The sequence below is a fragment of the Amborella trichopoda genome, chromosome 4 (assembly GCF_054954075.1).
Source record: "Amborella trichopoda isolate Santa Cruz 75 chromosome 4, AtrichopodaSantaCruz75HAP2 v2.0, whole genome shotgun sequence".
In the NCBI taxonomy this organism is placed as follows: Eukaryota; Viridiplantae; Streptophyta; class Magnoliopsida; order Amborellales; family Amborellaceae; genus Amborella; species Amborella trichopoda.
The window spans coordinates 38,347,613-38,372,317 of record NC_142339.1 but is presented as its reverse complement, the minus strand read 5'-3'; the positions used below and the strand labels follow the sequence as shown (position 1 = coordinate 38,372,317).

At 37.4% G+C, this 24,705-nt stretch overlaps 1 protein-coding gene across 9 annotated transcripts in view; it reads left to right on the top strand.

Moving 5' to 3' along the window:
* LOC18423794 (Tetratricopeptide repeat (TPR)-like superfamily protein) overlaps positions 1-24,705 on the top strand; it is a 59,337-nt gene that overhangs the window by 13,256 nt on the left and 21,376 nt on the right. For 4 of the 9 annotated variants that reach the window (XM_020675674.2, XM_020675695.2, XM_020675679.2 and 1 more), the window contains 8 exons: positions 1,603-1,617; positions 1,863-1,928; positions 9,184-9,252; positions 9,364-9,420; positions 9,964-10,041; positions 18,698-18,795; positions 18,912-18,957; positions 22,084-22,211. In XM_020675674.2, coding sequence (XP_020531333.1) covers positions 1,603-1,617; positions 1,863-1,928; positions 9,184-9,252; positions 9,364-9,420; positions 9,964-10,041; positions 18,698-18,795; positions 18,912-18,957; positions 22,084-22,211 — 557 coding nt within the window. The remainder of the gene's footprint in view (positions 1-1,602; positions 1,618-1,862; positions 1,929-9,183; positions 9,253-9,363; positions 9,421-9,963; positions 10,042-18,697; positions 18,796-18,911; positions 18,958-22,083; positions 22,212-24,705) is intronic. The other 5 variants (XM_020675688.2, XM_088865178.1, XM_006828391.4 and 2 more) reach the window with 4 other exon arrangements.

The following is a 24,705-nucleotide window of genomic DNA, read 5'->3' as shown; positions in this document are numbered from 1 at the left end:
CCCCCTTCAGTTGGGCAGTGAGCAGGAGCGCGATCAGTTGGGCAATGAGCAGGAGCATTAGCACCTGAGTGATGATGATGGTATTAATGTATCTCAGATCATATTGCAGGATAAGAACGATGGAATTACTGATATTGAGCGAGATTCAAAGGCTCAGAGACCGAACAATCAGCAGGAGATGGATGACTTGTCAAAATCTGTTGTGCCTCTGGAAGATGGCAATATCAAATCAGGTAGCACCCAGATGCAGTCTCTCGATGAGGGGCAAAGCAAAATTAAAACTTGCTTGCAAACTGGGGCATGTAAGCCAGCTCACGGTGGTATGAAGGCGTTATGCCAAACTGGCTTTATTTTAAAAAATGAAGCAAGTCAAAAACAATATTGACACATTGTTTAAAATAAATCCAACGTGTGCCGGACCGGTTTGATTTTTTTTCTTTGAGAAAAATGTGTTGTAAGGGCGTTATTTTTGTCCTAAATAAAACTATGTTTTTACTTTCGTGTGCAGAGATAAACAGTTTTGGGGTTAGTGGTGTGGTTTACAAAGTATTACTTTGGTTTATTTATATATTTATTTATTTTATTTTTATTTTTATTTTTATTTTTATTTTTTTTGGGGGGGGGGGGGGTTCAATTCCTTGAAAAGGTGGTCAAGGGGGTTATCTATAATCTTCCCTAATATTTACTACGGTTAATATCTTTTATTAGCAATTAAATAAGATCAAGATAATTATCTTTAGTATATTATTATGAAGGATTTACAGACTTGAGCAAATTAATGAGTTATTACTATTAAATTTCATTTGAGTATATTTGTTTATAAGTATAATAAATATACTTTTATATAATATTTTTGCATCCAAGTATTATTTAAAACCTGTAATATTCTTTTATTTTTTTAAATTTCTCCATTTTATGTCTATTGCATGGTTGCTCGCAAAACTCCTTGCGAGGGACAATCCCTACTATCACGTCCAACAACTATGATCTATATCTCAATCATGTGTTTGCAATTGGCTCTAGATTGTAGTTTTCTTTGGGGATCTTCCTAATGACATTTATATAATCCATCACAGCAGTCGGAGGATGGGAGAGGTGCCAGTTACTAATTCGATACTTGATGAGCTGCTTGTGTTTTGCCATCATAGAATCCTCCAAGCGACTTTGTCTAATAAAAAGTTTTTTTAATGCTAGAATTTTTTTTTCCAGTGCATATTTCTTAATCAGTGATTCCCCTGAGTTTCCATTATTTTTCAGCATCAACACTGGTTAGGACACCTTGTTCATCCTTTCTTTGCTTTGCACCATTTATCACATATTCTATTGGGTCAATGTTTTTGCCAGATTCGATTAATGATCCAAGTTTTTATGTATATATATGTGTAAAGGGCAATCTCACCATCGTAGGTTGTATTCGGATCACTCATATAAGGGGAACATTTATTTAGTTTCTGTATATAAATTAGTACTTTTTAGTGAATCTGAGTGTTGGTTTCTTTGTTTGGTTGTAGTAAAGTGCAATGAATTATATTTTATCGCTCTTCTTTATTTGTTTTCTTTTGACTAACAATGTTGTGTCTTGGCTTTTCATGTACCTTCTAGCAGCGAGCTCTAAAGGTGAGAACTAGTTCTGTTCTTTTTGCACTAGTTTAAAGATTTGGCTTTCCATTTGGCATTTTATCTCTTCCTGAACTTTTTCTGTGGTTATACTCTCCAAAAGCAATAGTTTCTTACGCTCTACAATCTTTTGTTTTATTTTACTAGCAAAGAACTATTTATGTAGATGGTTTAATTCACACTCGTGTGCGCACACTTCTTTAGCATTTGGTTTTGCCTTTTGATATCTTTTAACTCATCTACAGATAAAGGGGCATGTACTGGGCCTTGCCAATGAACACTACGCTACTACTCTATTTCATTTAGGAGAGGTACATCTTCCCTGTTTTGAAATGTGAACTACATATACTCGTTTGTTATTTCTTCTCTCAATATATATATATATATATATATATATATATATATATATATATATATATATATATATATATATATATATATATATATATTTTAACCGGCCCAGCACCGCCTCACCTACTTTCGGCCTTAGCGCTGGAGCCGATAGTCTAGCTGTTTTAGAGTTTCACCGAAAGTTTGTGAGGCTGCGCTGGGGTTGAAAGTCCGGCCCAACATCGCCTCACAAACTTTCGGCCTTAGCGCCACTCCTCAAAAAAATCTTCGGCCCCAGCGCCACTCCAAAAATCTTCGGCCCAGCGCCGCCTCACTAACTTTCGGCCCTAGTGCCACTCCAAAAATCTCCGGCCCAGCGCTGCCTCACAAACTTTCGGCCCTAGCGCCACTCCAAAAATTTTTAGCCCAACGTCGCCTCACAAACTTTCGGCCCCAGCGCCACTCCAAAAATCTCCGGCCCAGCAGCGCCTCACAAAATTTCGGCCCTAGCGCCACTCCAAAAATCCCCAGCCCATCATCGCCTCACAAACTTTTGGCCCCATCGCCACTACAAAAATCTCCGGCCTTAGCGCCACTCCTCAAAAATCTTCGGCCCCAATGCTAAAAATCCAAAAACAGTCCTTCAATCTTCGGCAGAAAGGAAAGTCACGTCGTCAAGTCAAAAATGCCCCCCCCCCCCCCCTCGGAAGGACATGATCGCCAAGCCCGAGCAACACCTCCTGTCAAATACTTAGGGTGAAGTCTCGCCAAAGAGACCGCCTCGAAAACCCTCCCTATCGACTGAACCAGACTTTTCGGAATAGGCCACACAAAAAGACCCCGATGGGACCCGGTAGGATGGGAACTGGAAGAGGTACCTTGCCTCTCCAAACAACCCCGAGCTCCGATAAGGCGACTCATGCACCCTCCAAGGGCCCCTTGACTGTCTATCCAAGGCATAGGTCTCCTCGCAAGACAAGGCCTAAAGGCCTCTCGAACGTCTTAGTAAGGATTCCAACGATGAACATTGACGTCAAAAATCACTTTTTTTTTTCAAATATTGCGCTTCTCGCTCCTCTTGAGGCGCAACATCCGTCGGGCAAGTTGTTATATGTCATTTTTTATGTACCTTAGTCCCTCAAGAAAAATAAAAGAGAGAGCCGGCTACAACCTAGTCATAACGGCACGCACGACACAGTCCTGTGGGAATAGTAGCCGAGAATAAGCCTTGAACCTGAACGACCAAGGGAAAACGCCTGCACGTCCAAGAGACAAAGTCTCATGCCGCCACCGTGAACATAGGAACTGGGTAGATACGCCAAACAACCGCTATCGTCGTCTTCTAAAAGAAGTGGGCCCGGGGTCAATCGGGTCAACCTAGCAGCGTTAAGCTCGACCCATCACGAAATAGGGTAGAGGCATGCTTTCGCCGTACGGCTTCACCGAACTAGTCGACGACTATGGAGGTTTCCGACCACTCCTCGATGAACTCGCGACTCCTCCCTTGCAGAAGAAGAGTGGACGAAGCCTCACACGCCGACGAAGCCTCAACGGCACCGTCCCCCTAACGAGCAAACGCGAAGACAAGTATGCCTTGCGAAGGAAGGAGGACGGCCTAAATCCATTGACGACCGAATCTTCAGAACGACAACTTGGCCGTTACAGAAAACTCGGCTGCGTGAAAACTAAGACCAAAAGAACACTTTCAGAAAGGAATCTAAGTCAACATGACAAGTGGCGTTCAAAACAAAACAGAAAAGGGCACGAAACCCAAGGGCATAGAAGAAAACAAACTCCCCTATCGTCGGAATCCTTTTTCCGGTGATCTCTTGAAAAACCCGAACAATAACACAGAGCAAAGACCAAAAAGCAAACTAGAACCTGTTGCAAAGACGATTGAAAAGACCTTCCCCAGGCTCACGATCAACGCAAAAACACTGTAGATCAGGAAGGAAACCATCGAAGAGTTCAGAAAACTAACCGGACTCCTTCCCTCACGGAAGAGATTGCTGCAGCACGATCAAAAGATATCAAAACGATCACAAGAAAATGAACATCAAGAATATAACAATACATCGAACGAACTCACATTGCAAATACCCAGAAAGAGCTTTTGAAGTTTGACAATAGCGGCGGCCTCCTCAGGAAAGGACAAGTCTGCCCTTTGCATAAAAGCGTTTAAGGGCATTTTGGTTTTTGTACCCAATTTCGAGACTTTATTTTAATTACTTTTAATTGTATTTAGGCTTAGTTTTTGAGTATCCACCCATGTTTGATGAAAACTCTATATAAACAAGCTTAAGTCAATTGTAAAAAAGAGGATTACAATTCATTAAGAGGAGACATTATTGTTGCTTTTGCTTGTCTTTTCTCTTAATCCTAGGGCCCCACGGGGAGGAGAGAGAAAACTTTTCCAAGAGAGAAATACCCCCGACCGTGGGGGCACACATCTCCCTTCTCTTGAAAACACCAAACGTTCTAGGAACTTTCTCTCCCTTCTCCCAAATACGTAATCCCACACCTATGCAGGACTGTGTGGGCGAACAAACCAAAGGGGTCAAACCACATGCGCTATCGTTGACCCTCCCTTCCTTGATTTCGACCAAACCAGAGAAACCCATCACTCGTTTGTCCAATCATCCGAAAGAACATCGCTGTAAGAGAGTCAACCTAGGAGAGAAGAACTGTGACCCCCATTAAAAATCCGAACGTGAGAAAGGAGAAGGACAATAGCGTTTGAAGAGAGTCCCTGACCAAACCGCGCTGGTGAACAGCCGGAGGGCTTTTGTGACTGATCTAAGAGGGCAAGCTTCCTAGACGTGGCCCACGAACCCGCAGCAACGAGGTGAGTAAATTGACCTTCTCTCGTCGTAAAATCTCTCTCTTTATTGGTAGCCTATTCGCGTTCAAGAAAGCACGCGCGCTCGCGTCACCCAGCGCGTCTCGCGCACGAGCCTTCTGCGGTTGTTTGAGAGAGGATTTTCTCCCCTCTCCCAGCGCGAGGACATAAGAGAAAATCAGGCCCCGACCAACTGGCGACTCCACTGGGGACAGAGTCTTTAAACCTATCAATGAAGGTGGCTTGTGATTAAGAAGGCTAAGAGATGTTAATTTCTCTATTTTGATGAAGTTGGCCTGAAACGTTTAAACAAGAAGGCAACTTGGTCAAAGTTCATTTTTGCCAAATATTTCAAGGAGGATACTTATGTGAGATCGACGTCACAGGTTTCTTTGGTGAGGCCTGGTTTATTAAAAGTATGGCCGAAATTAATTTCAAGGTGTGGATGGATGATTGGAAATGGCTCATCTATTGATTTTTGGAAGGATGTGTGGGTCGGAAATACATCACTTGCCTCTCAATCAGGTCTTCCATTGTCAGCATTCAAGAACTCAAAAGCAAGGGTTTCACACTTCATCTCAGGTAAGCCTTAAACATGGTGTTTTCCTGTGGTTAATTCTACACTTTTAAATGAATTCTTAAGAGCTGCATCTGGAATTGATTTACCCCATGCCCCTATACTGGATCGAAGAATTTGGAAACATACTATTTGTGGTGAATTCTCGACTATTTCTGCTTGGGAGTTCATTAGGGAAAAAGGATGTAATTCATATTGGAGTGCTTTGGTCTGCTATAAGGGCATCCATCTCAGAGTTTCCTTGATGAGTTGGAAAGTTGCAAACAATGCTATTGTTATTGATGAGAAAATCAGGTCTATTGGTATCCCTTTAGTTTCATGCTGCTCACAATGTGGAAATAGCATAGAAACTAGGGACCATTTATTTGTTACTTGCTTTTTTGCTAATAGCATGTAGAGCTCGTTTTCCAATTTGCTTGGATATCCTCTTCCTTGTGATGTGTCTTTTGAAGCTTTTAGCACGAAATGGAAACGTCCAGGATGCCATGGCAGAACAAAGGATCTATGGATTATTGGATGGTCTCATATCATCACTGCAATATGGATGTCCAAAAACAAATGTCGATTTGATGAAGGCCGGCCAATGTCTCAAATTCAATGGTCAGAGAAATGGATTATGGAACACATCTCTTCAATAACTTCTAATTGGAGAGACTTCAAAGCAAAGTTTGTGGGTGATTCATTACTCATAAGAAGGCTTCGTATAACCCAAAATCCAGGGAATGATCCGTTCATCCTGGAGGTAGTATGGCTTCTGCCTATGTCTGGATGCGTCAAACTCAATATAGATGGATGCTCTAAGTGGAATCCTGGAAGGTTGGGCTTTGGAGGTATATTAAGAGATTCTTCAGGAGTCGTGCTTGGTTCTTTTTCAGGACTTATTCCTATGGGAACAAATTATCTCACAGAGCTTAATGCTTTTATTTTTGTGCCGAATATGTCATTAGAAAGTGTTTCACAAATGACGTGATTGAATATGACTCTTTAGGTATTATTTTGTGATCCAGTTTGGTACCTTGGTGTATTCAAACTAGATGGAAAATTGTTATTGCTTCCCTAAACAAAATCTCATGGAAAATCTCACATGCGTATAGGGAAGCAAACACCGCAGCAGACAAAATGGCGAACATTGGTTGCCATATGACTTCATATCAGGAGTCGGATACGTACCCAAATTCAGTTGGATATCATATCTTATGGGATGCAGCTAGAAGACCGAGATACAGATTTAAGTAATGGATTATGTCATGAAGAATCAAGGTTATAAATTTGCCCTGTAGATTGATCATGGGTGTGAGTTTGGATTTTTCGTCATGACTTCAATCCTCATCGCTACTGGCCATGCCGTAGGCGATAATATTAGCAATTTTGTTTTCCACTACTCAATTGCAATGTAAACCACCCTGTGTATCTTTCATATGCTATTTTTTTTAATGAAAATTGCTTACTTCTAGCCAAAAAATAAAATAAAATAAATATATATATATATATATTATTGTATCTGCTATTTATGCTTGGAAGGATTCATGAAAAGGTGTGGCAAAGGAGACATACAAGGGAACAAACTTTCGAGCCACACTATGAAGCTACGGGAGAGAGTGATTGAGCAATGACACTAAAATATGAAACAAATGTATCTGGAAATTTATGCTAAGGAGGTTAACAATTGATGCTATTTTCCTACTTGGACAACTGATTGAGAATTTAGGGAGAAGGAAAATGGTCTTTATTGATTTAGAGAAAGCATACAATAGGGTACCTAGAGAGTTAATATGTTGGGTATTCGAAAGAAAGGTGTCTTTAGAGGATATATTAACTTGGTAAGAGATATGTATGAGGGAGCGCTAACCAGTGTTGAGGATAACTAATAGAGAGAGAAGTTAGTTTTCAGTAATAGTATACTTACATCAGGGGTCATCATTGAGCCCATAACTATTTGTCTTGGTTATGGACGAGTTAACTCGGAATCTATAAGATGAGGTATTGTGGTGTATGTTGTCCGCAGATGATCTAGTTTTGATTGATGAAACTAGAGGCGACGTCAATGCAAAGTTAGAACTTTGGAGGGATGCTCTAGAATCTAAAGATTAGTTGGATTAAGACAAAATATATGAAATGTAAGTTTAGTAATAAACGAGTGGAAACGATGAAATTGTTAAGATTGATGGCCAAGAAATACCTCAAAAGGATTATTTTTAGTATCTTGGGTTGATAATTCAGGAGAATGGAGGGATTGAGGAAGATGTCGCGCATAAAATTAGTGCTGGGTGGGCAAAGTGGAGATGTGCATCCGCAGTTCTATGATCTCCGCATACCAATGAAACTGAAAGAGAAGTTCTATAAGACTGTTGTAAGATTAGCCATGCTTTATGGGATGTAATATTAGGCGGTTAAGAAACAATATGCTCATAGAATAAATGTAGCTGAGATGAGGATGTTGAGATGAATGAGTGGAAAGACAAAAAAGGATAGTATTAGGAATGAATATATCTGAGGGAACTTAGGGGTAAATCCAATAGGCGATAAGATGATGGAAATAAGACTTAGGTGGATTGGCCATGTGCAGTATAGACCTAATATAGCATGGTTAGGAAGGGTGATTTAGTTCAAGTGGAAGCTCTAAAAAGGCAAGGGGAAGGCCCAAAAGGACATGGATGGAAGTACTGAGAAGAGATATAGTGACTTATAGTTTGACTGAGGATATGTCAATTGATTGAGGAGAATAGCGGAATAGGATTCTGTAGCCAACCCCAAGTAGTTGGGATAAGGCACATATGATTATGATGATGATGATTTATTTTTGGAAGCTGTTATTGTAGTTCTCTTGTGATTTGGATTAGTAAGTTTGAATCCAATATACTTTCTTAGCACCTAAGTAATATGACTATGTGTTGTCTGGTGTCTATTCTTGAAAGTTGTTATTATAGTTTTGATGTAACTTGACTATTAAGTTTAGAATCTAATATACTTGCTTAATGATTAAGTGACATATATTGTCAATATGCTTCTAACTTGGAGACATGATGAAATGTGATTGTATCTAGTTGGACTGTTGGTGTCTGAGATCTTGTTGTACTGATCTGATTAAATGATTTGTTAATCCATCTTTCACATTCCTTGAAATCATCATCCTCTTTTTTGGGACCATTATATTTAAGTGCTCATGGACTCTGTTGAAATCCTTTGTATCTTCTCTCCTCTGGAGAATTATGGTTTGTTTCTATGTTCCTTGAAAACCTAAATATGAATTAATGAGTAATGTTCTTAGAATTTGTTTTAAAGTCATCTCTTCCGATGGTTCCATATTGTATGATTTCCTATTTGTCAAATGAACTGTCCTCCAAGATCAAGTTAGCCATTTATCCATGCATTAGCCATTTATCCATGCATTATCTTTACTTTTTTGCTTTTGTTGAGAACACTGTTCATGTATCTCATTGGTAATTCCAATGGACTTTATATTTTAATGTCTCATAAATTGTAGGTGTAAAGAGTAATATCTTTGTAATATGGTTATTGTTCAGTTTTTTTATCATTCAATTGCAAAGTTGAATGAGAAACAAGTCCATTGTATTTTGTCAGAAAACATAAACATATCCATTTCTTAATTTAACAATATGTAACCTTTTTCACATACTTATTTATCTCTTAATAGTTGATCATTTGGTCGAGCTCTGATGATGAAATTGACAATGATTATGCACTTACATTATTTTATCCTTGTGATGAACTGCACTTCTAATCAATAAAGGTTTGATTATTCTGTTTCCTCCTTTACCATTGCTTTGAAGGAGCTCTGACAAAATTGCTTGCTTTCTAGGTGTTTTATCTCCAGGGAAAATTGAAAGATTCTGAAGCTCTTATTAGGGATTCCATCAAAATATTGGAGGTTGTCCTGTTTGTGCTGACGTTCGTCATTACTAACAATTGCCGGTTTTTTAGTGTCCTATATGTGTGTGCGGGTGCATTGCTAATAGATGGTCGCCGCTGAATTTTATAGGAAGCAGGAAAGGGGGAGTCAGTTACATGCATCAAAAGAATGAGGCGTCTTGCCCAGGTTTTGCATGTTGTATCTGTTTTATAAATTCTATGCATTGCTTTTTTGTGTTGGTTTGGTGAAGATAAGATGATCCATACATATGTGTGGTATGGGAGATGGCAGTTTTCATTTTGGATTACAATTAAAACATGAATACTTGATTTTAATAAAATTTAACTAACGGGGCTCATATAAATTTAAATCAAGGGCATATATGATTTTACATTCAATAGTTTGTGCTTGATTTAGAGTAATTGGATGCCTTCTTCCTCTTATGCTTTATTCTTCTACTTCTGCTTCAAGCTTTTTAAGTCCGAATGTTGGAGTATTTGACACTTGGACCTTGTGACACTGCCAAAATAACTTGCTCAGCTATGCAACACCATTCCTGACAAATTGTTCTGAACTATTTATGTCTTGTACGTCGTGGCAGGTCTACTGCTTTAATGAATAGCTTCTGTGGTGGATTTGGTTTTTTCTTTTGAAAAAAGTCAAATTTTTTTGGAACGTTTTTAGGTGTATTTACTTAATGGAAAATTGTGTTCTATTGTTGTTCTATAGATTTTACTCGAATCAAATCAACTTCATGAAGCGGAGAAAATTCAAAGAAAGATCCTTCATGTATTGGAGCTTTCTAAGGTATGATATTTTTGCTATTGTATTTTTGTTGCTTTTATTTTATGGCATATGTGTTATCAAAATAATGCAAAGAACCATGGTATTGGCTACTTTCTTGATCTTATCTATTCATACTTTCCATACCGATTTGTTTCATATTAGGTGGATAACTGGTGAATGACAATCTTTATTTAGCTTTTTTGATCATGAGATGCATATTTTAAGCAAACGGTTTCAGTTTGATAAAGATGAACTGCTGGTGTATGTTGATGGATTTGGAAATCATCGCCCCCTAGAATTGGAAATGATCATGATGTCCAGCTTCAACTTTTTTTGTATGGGAGGACTGAAGATTTGAATGGAGAAGTCTCAGAAATGACAATTGCAGATGAACCTAGTGATTTTGTCACACGTAATGACTAAGCGACTTTTTCAGTGATACTGATATGCTTAGTTTCCTTTTGCAAATGACCTGCCAAAGTGCTAGCCATACATTTACTAGGACAATACGACTTTAGTGCGCTTGCCTTTTATATGGTCATTTAATGTTTAATTTGCCAACTCAAAGTTGTAACATTGGATATATCAATAGGTAAAAAACCATGCTGATGTTATTTTTTCATAAGTAACAGTAAAAAGTAATGATGAAATTGAATAGTAGATTTGTATACTTAATCTTCCTCCAAGCCGTTGGATTCCTCAAATTCAGAATTGCCTTTCTTATTGCCAGCAATTAAAAGCATAGACTTGGGCTGGACTTACCCTGGTCCTGAACGCAGTCCAGCAGTCTGACTCAGCCAAGTTGATGGACCGATTTGGTGTCTATATGAAAAAATACTGATAAAGGTCATTACTTGGTGAGACTGGCCCTAGTCTCAGGGTATTTCATCTGGACCTGTACCCTGCCGGTGTCAATGACTCGTGTTAGTTTTGAGCTTAAGTCATTGGGGTTTTCATCACTACTTATCACAAAATTGAATGCTTCTTTCTCAGATAAACTGTTTGTAGTTTTCTGTCTCCATTTTCAACTTTGGAATCTTCCAAGGGTCGATTCATTTGTTGGTTTTGCTGCTGCAAAATTCAACGTAAGTTTTTGCTATGCTGCAGTTTTAACCAGCAATTTAATGATTTTCTGTTTTTACTTTGTTTTTCCCCCTTTGAGAGAGTGTTAGCTGTGCTACTAAATATCATAGGTGTAGTGCAAAAATGCTCCCTTTAGGCAACCCACAAGATTGGGTGCTCTAATGCAAAATGAATACATCAAATTGATGTTATGGTTCTTTATATTTGTGATGAATGTACAAAAATTCGGCTGCCAAGGTGGCCATTTTCTCAAACCTCCTAGGCGTGGCCTAGGCGGTAGGTCTTGGGTGTATTAAGGTTCCCTCCTAGGCACACCACCTCAATAATTTGAGGCCGGGGGCGGAAAATGCCCCTTGAGCAATGGGTATTTTCGACATTTTTCTCTCCAAAAGGGGAGAAAAGAGTTTTGGTGGTCATTCTTCCCCTCAAAACCTTTCTATTAAGGTTTAGAGAGAGAAACCTCTAGAGAACAAGATTTGAAGATTTGTCAAGAGATTGAAATGTTTGTTTCAACCTCCTTGAATGCTCACAAAATCAAAAGATATTCACCCCGAATCTTTTTGAGGCTTAGAGTGATTGTAAAATAGGAGATTTGGGAACCTAAACGTTCCTGATATTGACTCCATTTTAAGAAGGTTGGTATATTTCAATACTTCTAATTAAGGTTATGCATTTTCTTTTTGTGTAAAATGTATTATGATGTTGTTCTTTGCTTTTTGTATTTTCCTTTTGATACTTTATGATATATACTTGATGTTATCAACTATTTGGATTATTCTCTCATTTTAATATTTAGTTTGGGAAAGCAATTCAATGGAAAAATCCCATTGTCCCCAAACCAAATGAATAAATTTTATTTTATTTTATTATGCCTGACTTCACTTGTAAGATTCATTTATTCCCATAATTTTGTTTTCATGAGTTAGTTTAATAATTGCGTTATTAGATAATTGCATGAGGAATATGTTGTTTCGATTTTATGCATTAAATCAATGTAATTTTGATGTATAGGTTTTACCTTTTTTTTTTTTGTGCCTTGACCATGCTAGCTTTACTTCTTCCTTGGATTGTTAAGAACACAATATATTAAAGGGTCAATGTAATAATTCTTTCTACTTCATTTCCTATATCTAGTTTTTTAGATGCTTATTATTTAATATTCTTTGGATGACTAATTTGAAATTTCAAATATTTAGACTATGTAGTTGTAAATTAATCTTGCTTTTGTGTATGTATCTACAATTTCCACTTCTTGTAATTGTATTTAAGTTTGACTTTGTTGTTTTTGTGTAATTTTCAGAATTAGGTGATAAGTTGATACTTGATAGCTAAGGGTTGTATGTGAAAATGTCATCCTCGAGTTCAAGAAAACAAGCTGATCTGGGTTGGAAATATGGACATTGTCCCAATCATAATGACAAGAAAACGGTAGCTTGCAAATTTTGCAAAAGAGAGTATAATGTTGGCATTAATAAATTGAAGAAGCCTTTGGCCAACAAGAGATGTTGGGTTTTTGTGGCCTTTAAAGGCCTAGAGAGTTTGTGAAAATGATGTGTAGTGAAATATACACTTCAATGGGAGTGTGTATGTTGTTTGACCAGGGGTTGGGCAATTTATATCCTTGGTCTTATCATGTGACACAATTGAGAAGAATTTGAAGTCGGTCATCCCTTGTTGAGGTCGAAGAGATACCTAGAGATCATGTTTGTAGGCCAGGAGAACTGTGTCGTTTCCTGTGTATAGTTGTACGTCTGTGAGAGCAAGGGTCAAATCCTCAACAAACTTCCACACTACATGTACACATGACAGCCTTGTGGAAAGCAGCCCTTTAGAGGGACAAGTGTACATGTGCATTGAGAGAGTCTCTTTTGTACTGTAGTGACAAGTGCTGGACTTGCTCTTAAAGGGGGAACTGAAATTTACATTCCAGGATCATGGTCCCATTGTTTATTATCCAACTTTGACAAGGCAATCATGAGCCCCTTCAAAGAGACTGTGGGTCATGAGAATTTGTTGGGTTGGATAAGAGAACAGTTATAGATCATGGTTTCTGGGGCGAGTGGAATGCCCTTGTTGTTGCTCCTAGCATATTTTAATATGGTATTATAAATGTTTTTTTGATTTTTAAATCTTTTTTGAAATTTTTAAATATTATTTTTGCTGTAAATTTTTATAAAAGGGTATTTTTGAAAGTTTTAAAACTTCAAAAATAACACATATGGAACTAAGGATCAAGCCCCACATGTGAGTCCCTGTACATCGTAGGGATCACACCTTATTTTTGTACAGCATTTTTGGCACACCCTATTTTCTTGCTATAGGGGGGAGCACGCCACCTTTTTGGCTAAAAGGTGGCACGGCCAAATATTTGAAACATAAAGGGCTATGCCCTATTTTTAGGAGGAAGGGGTGGTATACCCAAATATGATAACAAAAAGGGACACATTTATTTTAGTAGAAAGGTGGGCATGCCCCACTTTCTTAAATTTTTTTTGATTTGGTTTAAAATTTAAACTAAGATGGAAAATCTAATAAGATTTGGCGTCTTATATCTTTTGGGAGATCTAGATCTAGATAATATTTATCTAAAAAATATTTAAGCTTGATTTCAAATTTAAAAAGATAAAGTTTAAATTTGATTGGATTTATTTTAAATAGGAGTGGATTGGGTCAAGGTGTAAGAGGATAACGTTCTCAATCTTTCCATCCAACATCATGATGATTGATTTTTGGGATGGATGACTGTAATTAATTTCTCACCCTACAAATTTCCTATTTATCTTAAAAGGTTCAGCTGAAAGTTGGATTGGGCAAATCTTATTCAAACTAGGAGATAGTTTTTTTTTAGATTTTCTTCTATTTAAAGACCAAGTTTGAACCTATTTGAGATCCATCACAAGATTTTTCTCTCTCTTTCAAAGATCGTCTCTCCCGCACCAAATTGGGGGATCTCTCTCTCTCACTTGCGAAATGGGATCTGTCTCTCTCCATCACGCCACTTTCTCTTCACCTTCTCTCTCACGTCTCTCTCAACCAAATAGAGGCATGCTACCTCTGTCTCTCTATATGTTTTTGTCTTAGAAGAAAAATAGAGCTTTCTCTGCACCAATTTCATTACACTCTGAAACCAAGGCCATGATTTGCGGTTTATGAGTTGACCATGCTTCCTCTTCAGTACTCTGACCCTAGGTCTTTTATCTCTTTCTTCTTCACTCGACTCTTCACACAAAGCATAGAGGTGAAAAGGGTTATGCTCGACATTTTTTCTTAGACAAGAAAGATCACCGTCTTTCCCATGAATGATGCTTGCAAACTATTGCGTTAGCTACTGAACTTGCTTTTTAAGTTCATCAATTTCTTTATCTTTCGGATCACAAAGTGGATCTTCGAAACCCCCCTTACACAATCCTTCTTGCTGCCATGGATTCGTCGAAATCACAAACCTTAGACAAATAATTAACAAAAACTCGCTGACAACATCAAGATCTAGGCTGATTTGGCAAACTTAGCCCATAACCAACAAACCTTAGGCTTGTATGTAATTTCATGGCTTTGTCGTTGAAGAAACCCTAAGCTTTGATCCAAATTGATGTAAAGAAATTTGATGTAGAGAAATTTGAAGCAAACGGTAAAATCAGCAAGGAAAATGCCAAACACAAGTACAAGTCCAAGAAACGTATGTTTTCTTTTCCATAGCCCAAGCTAGGTTTCCAATATCCTAAGCTTTTTTTTTTGCTTTTAATTTCTAAAAATCATGTGGAATGACCCCCTCAAGCCCTCACTACCTCTTATATATTATAGTTTAATATTAAAGACATTAAATATTCATACAATAAATAAAATAGCCCAAAAGTTCTTAAACACAAAATTTATAACGGCAATTTTACCCTATGAACAGTAGCCCATGAATAGTACCCGTAAATAGTACCCATGAAATTACTCATGAATAGGAAACAATAAATAATAAATGAAAATATAAGACAAATCATAAAATCCTAAAAAAACTTAAAAACTCTAAAACTAAATTAAAATATACATCTTTTGAAATTGCATAACAACTAAAAATAAGAATAATTTTCTCCTATATAATATATGAACTGCTAAAAGGGATCCCGATAACTTAATATCCCAGTGCGAGAATTTGTTTATGCTTAGTGGAGTAGTAAAAAACATATTGAGGTGTTAAAACCTTGGAGCCCGAAAATGTGATGGAGGAGAATTTTGAGGAAACAGTAAAATCAGCAAGAAACAAAGCTAAACACAAGCATAAGTCGAAGAAATTTAGGATTTCTTCTTCATACGTCAAGCAAGGGCTCCAAAAGCCTAAGCTTTTCACTTTTTAAATTTCTAAAAATCATGTGGAATTGATCCTCTCAAGGCCCCACATTCCTTATATATTATAATTCAATGCTCAAGGACATTACATGTGCATACAATGATTAAAATGATTTATATATCTTAACTTAAACTTAAATTTCTTAATAACAAATTTACCCATGTGAATAGTACTCATGAATAGTACTTGTAAATACTTCCCATGAAATAAACAAAAAAAATATAAAAACCCTAGAATCCATAAAAAAATTAAAAACCCTAAATATAAGCCCTAAAAGCAATGTATAATATACATATTTTAAAGTTGAAAAAAAATAAAGAATAAGAACTATTTTTCTTCCATCATTCTCCCTTGGTTGGAGAAAACTCATCATCAAAGTGTGCTAAGATGGAATTGGTGTTAATTTGCTAACATTCTTCAACTTGAATATTGCAAACATGATTTTGGGACTTGTGGGTTACTGCACTGATCAAAACACGATGATTATTCATTAGAACTGAGAAACCCTCGAGGGAAGGGTCACTATATATCAATAGAATTTTTTGAATCACATAAACTTGTTGAATTTGCATCACTTCAACCATGTGACCCTGCTGAATTTGCCCATGCTTAGCTATAGAACACACCAGGAGTGCATCTTTCAGATTAACTTCCAAAATATCTTCACCATCATCGTGATCCATATCATTGATTGGATCTCTTAAGAAATCTTGTTGTTCATCTGTATATATGTCGAAGTTTGATGGTGAATCCCAATCTACAATTTGTTGACTTTCCATGCAATCTGTGTCAAAATAAAAAATCTTATCTTCTAAATCGAAAATCCTAGAGTGATGTTCCCCACATCTAGGTCTTCTATCGCTATCCTCATCACTCGACTCCACACGCAGAGCGCAAAAGTGAAAAGGCATGTGCTCGAGTTCATCTTGGGCTGAAAGATTACCGCCTTGCCCATTATTGAGGCTCGCGAACTACTGCGCCAGTTGCTGTATTTACCTTTCAAGTTCTTCAATTCTGTCATCTATGGGATCACATAGTGGATCTACGAAAACCCCCCTTCTAGCTGTCATCGTTTAGTCGAAAGCACAAACCCTAAGCAAATAATCAACAAAAATTGCTAAAATAAGCAAGATCTAGGTTGTTTTGGCAAAACTTTAGCCAAAATCAACAGACCCTAGACGCCACTTTACCTTCTCCTCTTTGTTGTTGATTTAGGGCACTAAAAAAAGTGTTGCTACAATAACTTCGTAAGTGCTACAGTACTTCGTACTTGCTACAGTACTTCGTACTTGCTACAGTACTTCGTATAGATCACGGGCTCTGATACCACTTGATGCAGGAGAATTTTGAGGAAATAGTAAAATTAACAAGAAACAAAGCTGAACACAAGCACAAGTAGAAGAAACCTAGGGTTTCTTCTCCATAACCCAAGTTAGGGTTCTAAGAGCCTAAGCTTTTCACTTTTTCAATTTCTAAAAATCTTAAGGAATTGACCCTCTCAAGGTCCCACACACCTTATATATTATAATTTAATGTTCTAGGACATTCCATGTGCATACAATGGTTAAAATGAGGTACATATTCTAAATTAAACTTAAATTTCGTATGACAAATTTACACTTGTGCATAGTACCCTTCAATTAAACTCATTAATAATACTTGTAGTTCTATTGAAATAGACAAAAAAATATAAAAACCCTAGAAACTAAAAACCCTAAAAGCAAACTATAATATACATCCTTTAAAATTGAATAAAAATAAAGAATATGAACAATTTTTCCCTCCATCAAAATGTGGCTACATTGTCTAACTGTGAAAGAAGCGGTGTGGTTGAAGATCTTCTTCAACCTGCTATGATACCAATGAAAGATGGACAATGTGATCTAGCCAAGTATATATAGTTAAAATTTATTTAATATTTTTAAAATAGCTTTGAATTCATAAAAAGCTAAAAAATCCATTTTTAACTATATAAAAATTAGTTTTAATAATATACAATATACAAAACATTTTAAAAACTCAGTTTAATCTTCCATAATTCAAAGAAAACATATTTAAATATAATATAACTGGAATTGGATCCATCGGGTCAAGAATCATGAGAATTTACTTAGGCACTCCTTCTATACTAACAACTATCAAAACAGTCATTTTCTCAAACTTAACTCTACAGAACTCATGACCAACATTCCATCATAGGAGTTCATGATTGGTTCATCAAAGTCAGTCAATAAATGAAGAGAACATGGATTTAGTCCATGGATTATAGGTTCCCCCCCGGGGCAAGCCTAAGTCCTATAGGACTTTCGCACAGTATCGCAATGGTGCAGGGAGTCATCTCTTCTCTACACATGTACACATCATACCTTCTAGGTTGCCCCCCAGGGCAAGTCCAAGTCCAAGTCCAAGTCCTATAGGACTTTCGCACATTATCACAATGGTATAGGGAGTCATCTTTTGCACGTACACATCACTAATGGGTCACTTTTCAAGGTGGCTATCTTGTGTACATGCCTTGCGATGGTAATGACTTGGATTTTGGCCCTTGTCCCCTTAGGCCAGCCAACCGCACACAAGGATCACACAGTCCCTTGGCCAACCACCCTGGGCTTCTTTATGACCTCATCAAGGGATGGCCGTACTAGCCCTCCTCGGTTGTACCATATGCCCAGGGGTGAAAGGTTTTAGACATCATCTGGGGCCTAGCTCATCAACCTCAGGTGAGTCACAGCATCAAAAATGCCTCCCTCGCTCCCACTGGATCCTTATTCCCAATAGAGTGAAGTTTTTTACATACTCTCATAAGGCCTTTAAATGGCCTCGTAACCCCAACTAGCCACACGTCCAAATAGTCATGTTAAGTTTTTTGTTCTAGCTTCTCTTGTTGTGCTTCTCCTTTATGTAGTGTTACAATATGCTATATCCCTTGAGATTATCATATCTATTCGGACTGGCATATAATATGTAGTTACCTTGATTTTTCATTACACTTGTTATATTCTCGAATCGCATTTTGATTGTGTTTCATTGCCATAAAAAACCTGATTTTCAATGACCTTATCTTGCTTCTTTTAATTTCTCCACATGCCAAACACATCCACCCCTTAAGTGATCTTGTTTCTCTTCGAGTTAGCATCTCAAAATCAATGTGATGGATCTCCATCTAAACTTATTTGGTTACTACCTGCTTGCCATTGTCCATATGACGTACTTTAGTACGAGCTGTTGCCTTTACGCACTAAATTGTTTTCATTCTAGGGTTGGACTTCGTTGGACACTGTGCTGGCAGCTGAAAGTTTGGCTATGACTCTCCAATCACTAGGGAATTTATCTGAGGCACAAGACCTTTTGGAAAGGTGAGTTGCATTCCAGTTTGAGCATCATGCTTTCTCTTATTTTAGTCATTTCTTTTCCATCTGCTAAAGCTCATTATTGAAATCTCTTGATCATTACTTCATGACTGTCTTTTTAGGTGCCTTGATGCCAGAAAAACTATTCTTCATGAGAACCATATCCAGGTTTTCTAGAGATCTCTCTCTTTTTAACTTCTCATGTCGATTCTATCAGAATTAAATATGTGACCTGTAGACTTATTAAGGAAATTAATTTTGTGTATTTCATTATAAAACTTTACATTTGGCTTGAACTCATGAATGCACACTATTTGCTGATCCATCAGAAATTTAAATTTGAGTGTCACATTTGATTTGATCTCCACCCTGTGTTTTACCACATATTTTATATGGGTATTTCAAGAACATTGGCTCAAAGAATCACAGATGAAATGAATAGAACTTCCAGGATTATGGTGGTATGTAACCTGGTTCTAAAATTGGTAAATGTAGACTTCTGTCCCTTGTGAGAAACAATGAAGTTTCTCACTACGTAAAATAAGGAAAAGATAAAGATATTGAAATTAGACTGGTTCTCTATGGAATTACCAAGCCCCCAGAAGAAAACCTCTCCCCAAGGAAGCCGATAAACACCCTTATTCCTTCACTAAATCAACAAGCACCTTGAATTTTGCTCCCACGAACCTATCCTAGTTTTTATTGATAATGTCTGATTGGAACCGTTAAGGGCTTCTAACTTCTTGAACTTAGTTTCATACCCCATTGATTTGCATCAAGTAGCAGGAAAAATGATCCAGCTGAAGATAGGCATGGCGGAGTGTCATATGCAAACTGAAATTTATTCAAAAGAAAAAAGAAAGAAAAATAACATCAAATGAAAGACCTCATCATTTTAATAATCCATGATACTTTTGATTTGAACTAGGCACAAACATGTCATACTCATCAAGCATGACAGATATTGTACGCAAAACATTGGATCTTGCCTGCAGGTCCCAAGAGAAACTTTGGATCTTGGCCACAGATATTTCTAAGATTCTTTTTAAGTCTGGTTTGTGTAAGAAGTAGTGCATCATGTTATACAAGAGAAACTTTCAAGAACAAGTTGGACTATTGAATACTTCATCACATTTATTGATGATTGTTCCACATATTGTTCTTTATATCCGTTCAAACACGTCTGTAGATTTTTTTTCAGAATTTCATGAATATAAATCAGAGGCTGAAATCAGTTGGGAAGGAAGATCCAAGTGCTAAGTGATTGGTGTGGAGAATATATGTCAAGTGAATTTGATAGTTCCTCTAAGGCACATGGCATCATCATTCATCTAAACACCTTTTCCTATACTCTTTAACAAAATGGTCTTGCGGAATATAAAAGCCGAACCCTAGTTGAAATTGTTTGATGCCTACTTCTTTCCTCTAGCCTCGATTGCAATCTTTGGAATTGAGCACTATTGGGTGCTAATCATGTTCTTAATCTTATTCCTTCTAGAACCTTATCTATGTTTTTCTTATGGAAAATAAACATGTAGGAGTCCTAATCTTAGTTACGTCAAGTTGGGGTTGTGTTGCATATGTTCGTATCCCATGTCATCCAAGATGCTAGTTAGATCCTAAAGCCATTTGTTGTGTCTTCAATGGGTATGAAATTGGAACAAAGGGTTACAAATTTGTATATCTGGAGACTATTAAGTTGATTATTAGTCAGGATGCTTATTTCTTGAGGATGAATTTATGGGTCCCTCTAAAGGATGAAATTTGAAGATATTAGGGTTCTTGATGAGTTTGAAACCATATTCTCTTCTTCTATTCCTTATGATCCTCCAATTGTATCTCCATCTTTGAGGAGTACTAGAGTTTGTAGACCTCCATATTTCTTCTCCTTCCTTGCCGAGTTCCAAAATGATCAATCCCTTGACCTAATGTGATGCCATGGAGTCTCCCGGTTGTGACAAATGGAAGGAAGCCTCACATAAGGAGATGGATTCTATTATGAACCATGGAGCTCGAGAATTGGTAGATGCACCAACAGGAGTAGAACTGGTCAGATGCAAGTGGCTTCTGAAAAGTTGTATCCAAATGTTAGCATTGATAGTTATACGGCCTTCCTTAGAAACATTTTGTTAACTTCTTTTACAGTTCCTAGCCAGTTACAAGCATTAGGACTGTTCGGATTTTTGTTATTAATGTTGCTTTTCTTGATATGGAATTGGATAGTTGGATGTGAAGACAGCCTTTTGAATGAAGATCTTGATCAAGAAGTTTATATGAAGCAACCAGAAGGATTCGCCAAGGAAGGCGAGGAACATATGGTGTGCTAATTTATCAAGACGGGTTGAAGCAAGCATCCTGGAACTGTTACCAATAATTCACCTCTAAAATCCTCAAGTTTGGTTTTCAAGTGTGCGATGCAGATCTTTGATTGTTTATGGAAACAAATGTGGGTTCTATTCTTTTGCTTGCAGTTTATGTGGATAGCATGTTACTAGCAGGTACTAAATTTTAGTTCTTGATTCATATCAAAAAATGGATGAAGTCCACATTTGATATTAAGGACTTAAGAGAGAGAGTATATATTTTTGGTGTCAAGATTGCGTGAGATAGGGGATCCCAGTTACTGTGACTAACTCAGTATCATCACACTGAGATATTGTTAAAACAATACAAGTTGTAAGACTGTAAGCATGTGCCTCCTCAAAAAGGCACCGAATTGTATATTGGGTGGACTTTGGAAAGTTGTCAAACCACAATGTCCTTGGCAGCCTAAGGAAAACATACTAGACATAATATATACTAGTCAAACCTTACAACCCAGTCCATACAGTATCGGTCTGGTATTAGCTATTCGCAACCTTGGAAACGAAGAATGTGCATCCCTGAAGCTAGTATGCATGCTAATCAAGGATAACAGGCATGGACACTATTTGATTATAATTAATTTGGACTGGTTCAAAGGCAAAATCAACTGAAAATGCATTTGGAGGTCACAAACTTCCTACAAGAGCTTCATGGGAACAAGGAACTCAAAGTTGAATATATATGAATTCGTCTGAGATTTTCCATTTTCTATTTCATCCGCATTGCCAATGCAAGTAGAAGCATATGGTTTACTTATTGATTTCTCTTTGTAGTCTCACTCCATTGCATGCTCATGCATGACCTACGTTGCCCTTTCCACTCTATGTTATTTTTATTTTAACATCTTTATACGCCAAGAAAATTTCTCAGAATATATTTATACAAATGAATAGAAATCAGGTGAGCGACACTGCTGTTTTGTGGTTATAGGTTGCTGCAAATATTCTTCAGTTGGCTAGAGTAGCAATGCTCAAATCCAGTCGTCTAAGTAAGGGTAACATTTTGGAGGAAATTGCAGAACTTGATAAGGCAAAAACTTTGCTAGAAACATCAATAAGGTTTGAATCATTTTCCTTGTGGTTCATTTTCATGTATTATTCCTCCAGAGGAATTGGTACACAATCTGTAATGGATTTGCTGTGAGAAATTTCTTTTGTTGTATGCATCAGAAATGAAACAGAACATAGACTGATTTCTATGAGTTGTCTACATTGGCCTCCAATGTTTATGTGAACTCACACTTTTTTAGAAATCCATGTTGCCTCTTTGATTTGTCTACCCCAGTGATTCAAAAAGCGGACCGCCCAACGCCTAGGCATGCGCCTAGGCCAAGGCGACCAATCTGGGCGGCAGTCCCTGGGTGGCCGCCTAGACAGTATGAAACCCGCCTAGGCGGGCGCAATGAACTTAAAACCATCCTTCTAACCCTTTATATTTTTTTAAAAAAATCAATACAAAAAAAAAATTTTCCGCCTCTGGGCAAACCTAAAACTTATTGGAGCCCATTTTAGAGAGAGAAAGCCTCCAAAACACTAGTTTTGGTGATTTCTTTAGGATCGAAGGGTTTCTCAAAGTTGATAAAAATTGATCAAAACATCACCCATTGTATTAGATTTAATTTTTGATGTTTTATAAATCTATTGGGGTTTTTTTTAGAAGATTTTGAGTCCTTAGAAGCATCTTTGAGATGGAAGTTTGAAGATCGAGCAATCAAACTCCCTAAATACCTAATTTTTATTTTTTATACAATAGATCATTTTTTTATTCAAATATTTTTTGGATTCGAGTGGGCCGCCAGGTTCTGGGTGCCCGCCTGGGTGCCCACCTAGGCGTTGGGTGGCCTGGACCCCCTAGGCCGCCTAGGACTCGCCTAGCGCTTTTTGAAACACTGGTCTCCCCAAATTTATTGGGTGATTTCAAAATGCACATGTTTAAATGCGCATATGGGAATCGTCATGTTCTTTCCATAGATTATGTTACATTTCTATTGCTAAAGACGGTTGGGTGTAGAAAATGCTGTATGGATTGTAGTTCTCAGCCTATTGTCTTATCTGCAGCCTTATTAGCTTGTTGCCACCAGTCGAACTGCATGAACCTCCTATACAAGTGCCTCTGCCTGTTCTCCTGCTTTTTGTTTTTGTTTTGTTTTTTTTTTTTTTCCAGTTCTTAATTATGTAAATGGATTTTTTCCAGTTCTTAGTTATATAAATGGATTTGAACATAGTTCTTGTTATCTTATGTTGTGCATTGTTTACCAGTGGTTGCAAAATTTCAAAGTGATACACTGCTCCATGTACTTTTTGAGGTAGTTTGCTGAGGGTACTGAGACCATATCACCATGGATCTACGTCCTACAAATGTTGCAATATTTCGGAGGGATGTTTAGATTGTGAATATTTTCTTACAGTTTCTTACAAAGGCAATGCGGAAATGTCAGAGGGCACAAGTACAAACGAGAGTGGATGGTGCACCAGCAGATGCCACTAGGCTATTCTTTTGAGCTATGCTACTTTGATCACAATGACAAACAACATGGTGCTATCACTCAGTCATAGCTTCTCTAGATGTGTTTATGTGCGCGCCTAGGAGAACTATCACCTTGAAACAGAATCAACTCCACAAACCCTGTAGATTTGGAAATATTTAGAACAACACCCATACACAAGAATCAAAATAACAGAAAAGAAAAGAAAGAGAAATCTCAGTAGCCTGATTGTTCTTCAGTGTTGTCATTCCTGTTTTTATACAAGGTGACTCCCAGGTCATTCTTAGGCAATCCTCATTCAAATTCTTCTACTTTCATGCTCCCAGAAGAAGCTCTTGCTGCTTCCCCAATTTGGCTTGTGAGAGAAAATCCCCAGAAATCAAGAGTAAGTCAGATAATGATAGTTAAGGTCTAAATAATTGCTTGTGCCTACTATGATCTTGTCAGAAAACATCGACCAGAACCTTTGTCCTGGAAACCATGTAGCCTCAGATGGAAATGAGGTGAGACTCTGCTGCTCTCCCTCTCTACATATACACACGCATACATGCAGCGCACACACTATCACACACGCACATTCATGGGAAGGGAGGGAGTACGTGCAGCACACACACTTGCACAGAGAGAGAGAGAGAGAGAGCGAGAGAGAGAGAGAGAGAGAGAGAGAGAGAGAGAGAGAGAGAGAGAGAGAGATTTGTTAACTATATTTAGCTTGGTGTTCATTTTAAAGATTGTGACAAATTAAATAAATTTTTGGGAAATTTATCAAAATACCCATGAGAGATTAATTATTTAAGATTTACCCATATAGTTTGATTTAATTTCAAAATACCCATCAAAAGACACATGATTATAAATTGTATAGTTGCAAATGTGTAAAATGTTAAAATAGTGCATCTCTCAAGGGTAGTTTGATAGATCTCCCGAAAATTTTTCTTAGCCCCTATTCTGAACTGATGGTTTGACTTCTAGAGTTTTTAAAATGCCAGCAAATGTGAAAATTATTGAAAGCCAGTTACAAATTGAACTTACACACACAGGCATGCATGTAAGTATGGAACTACTGA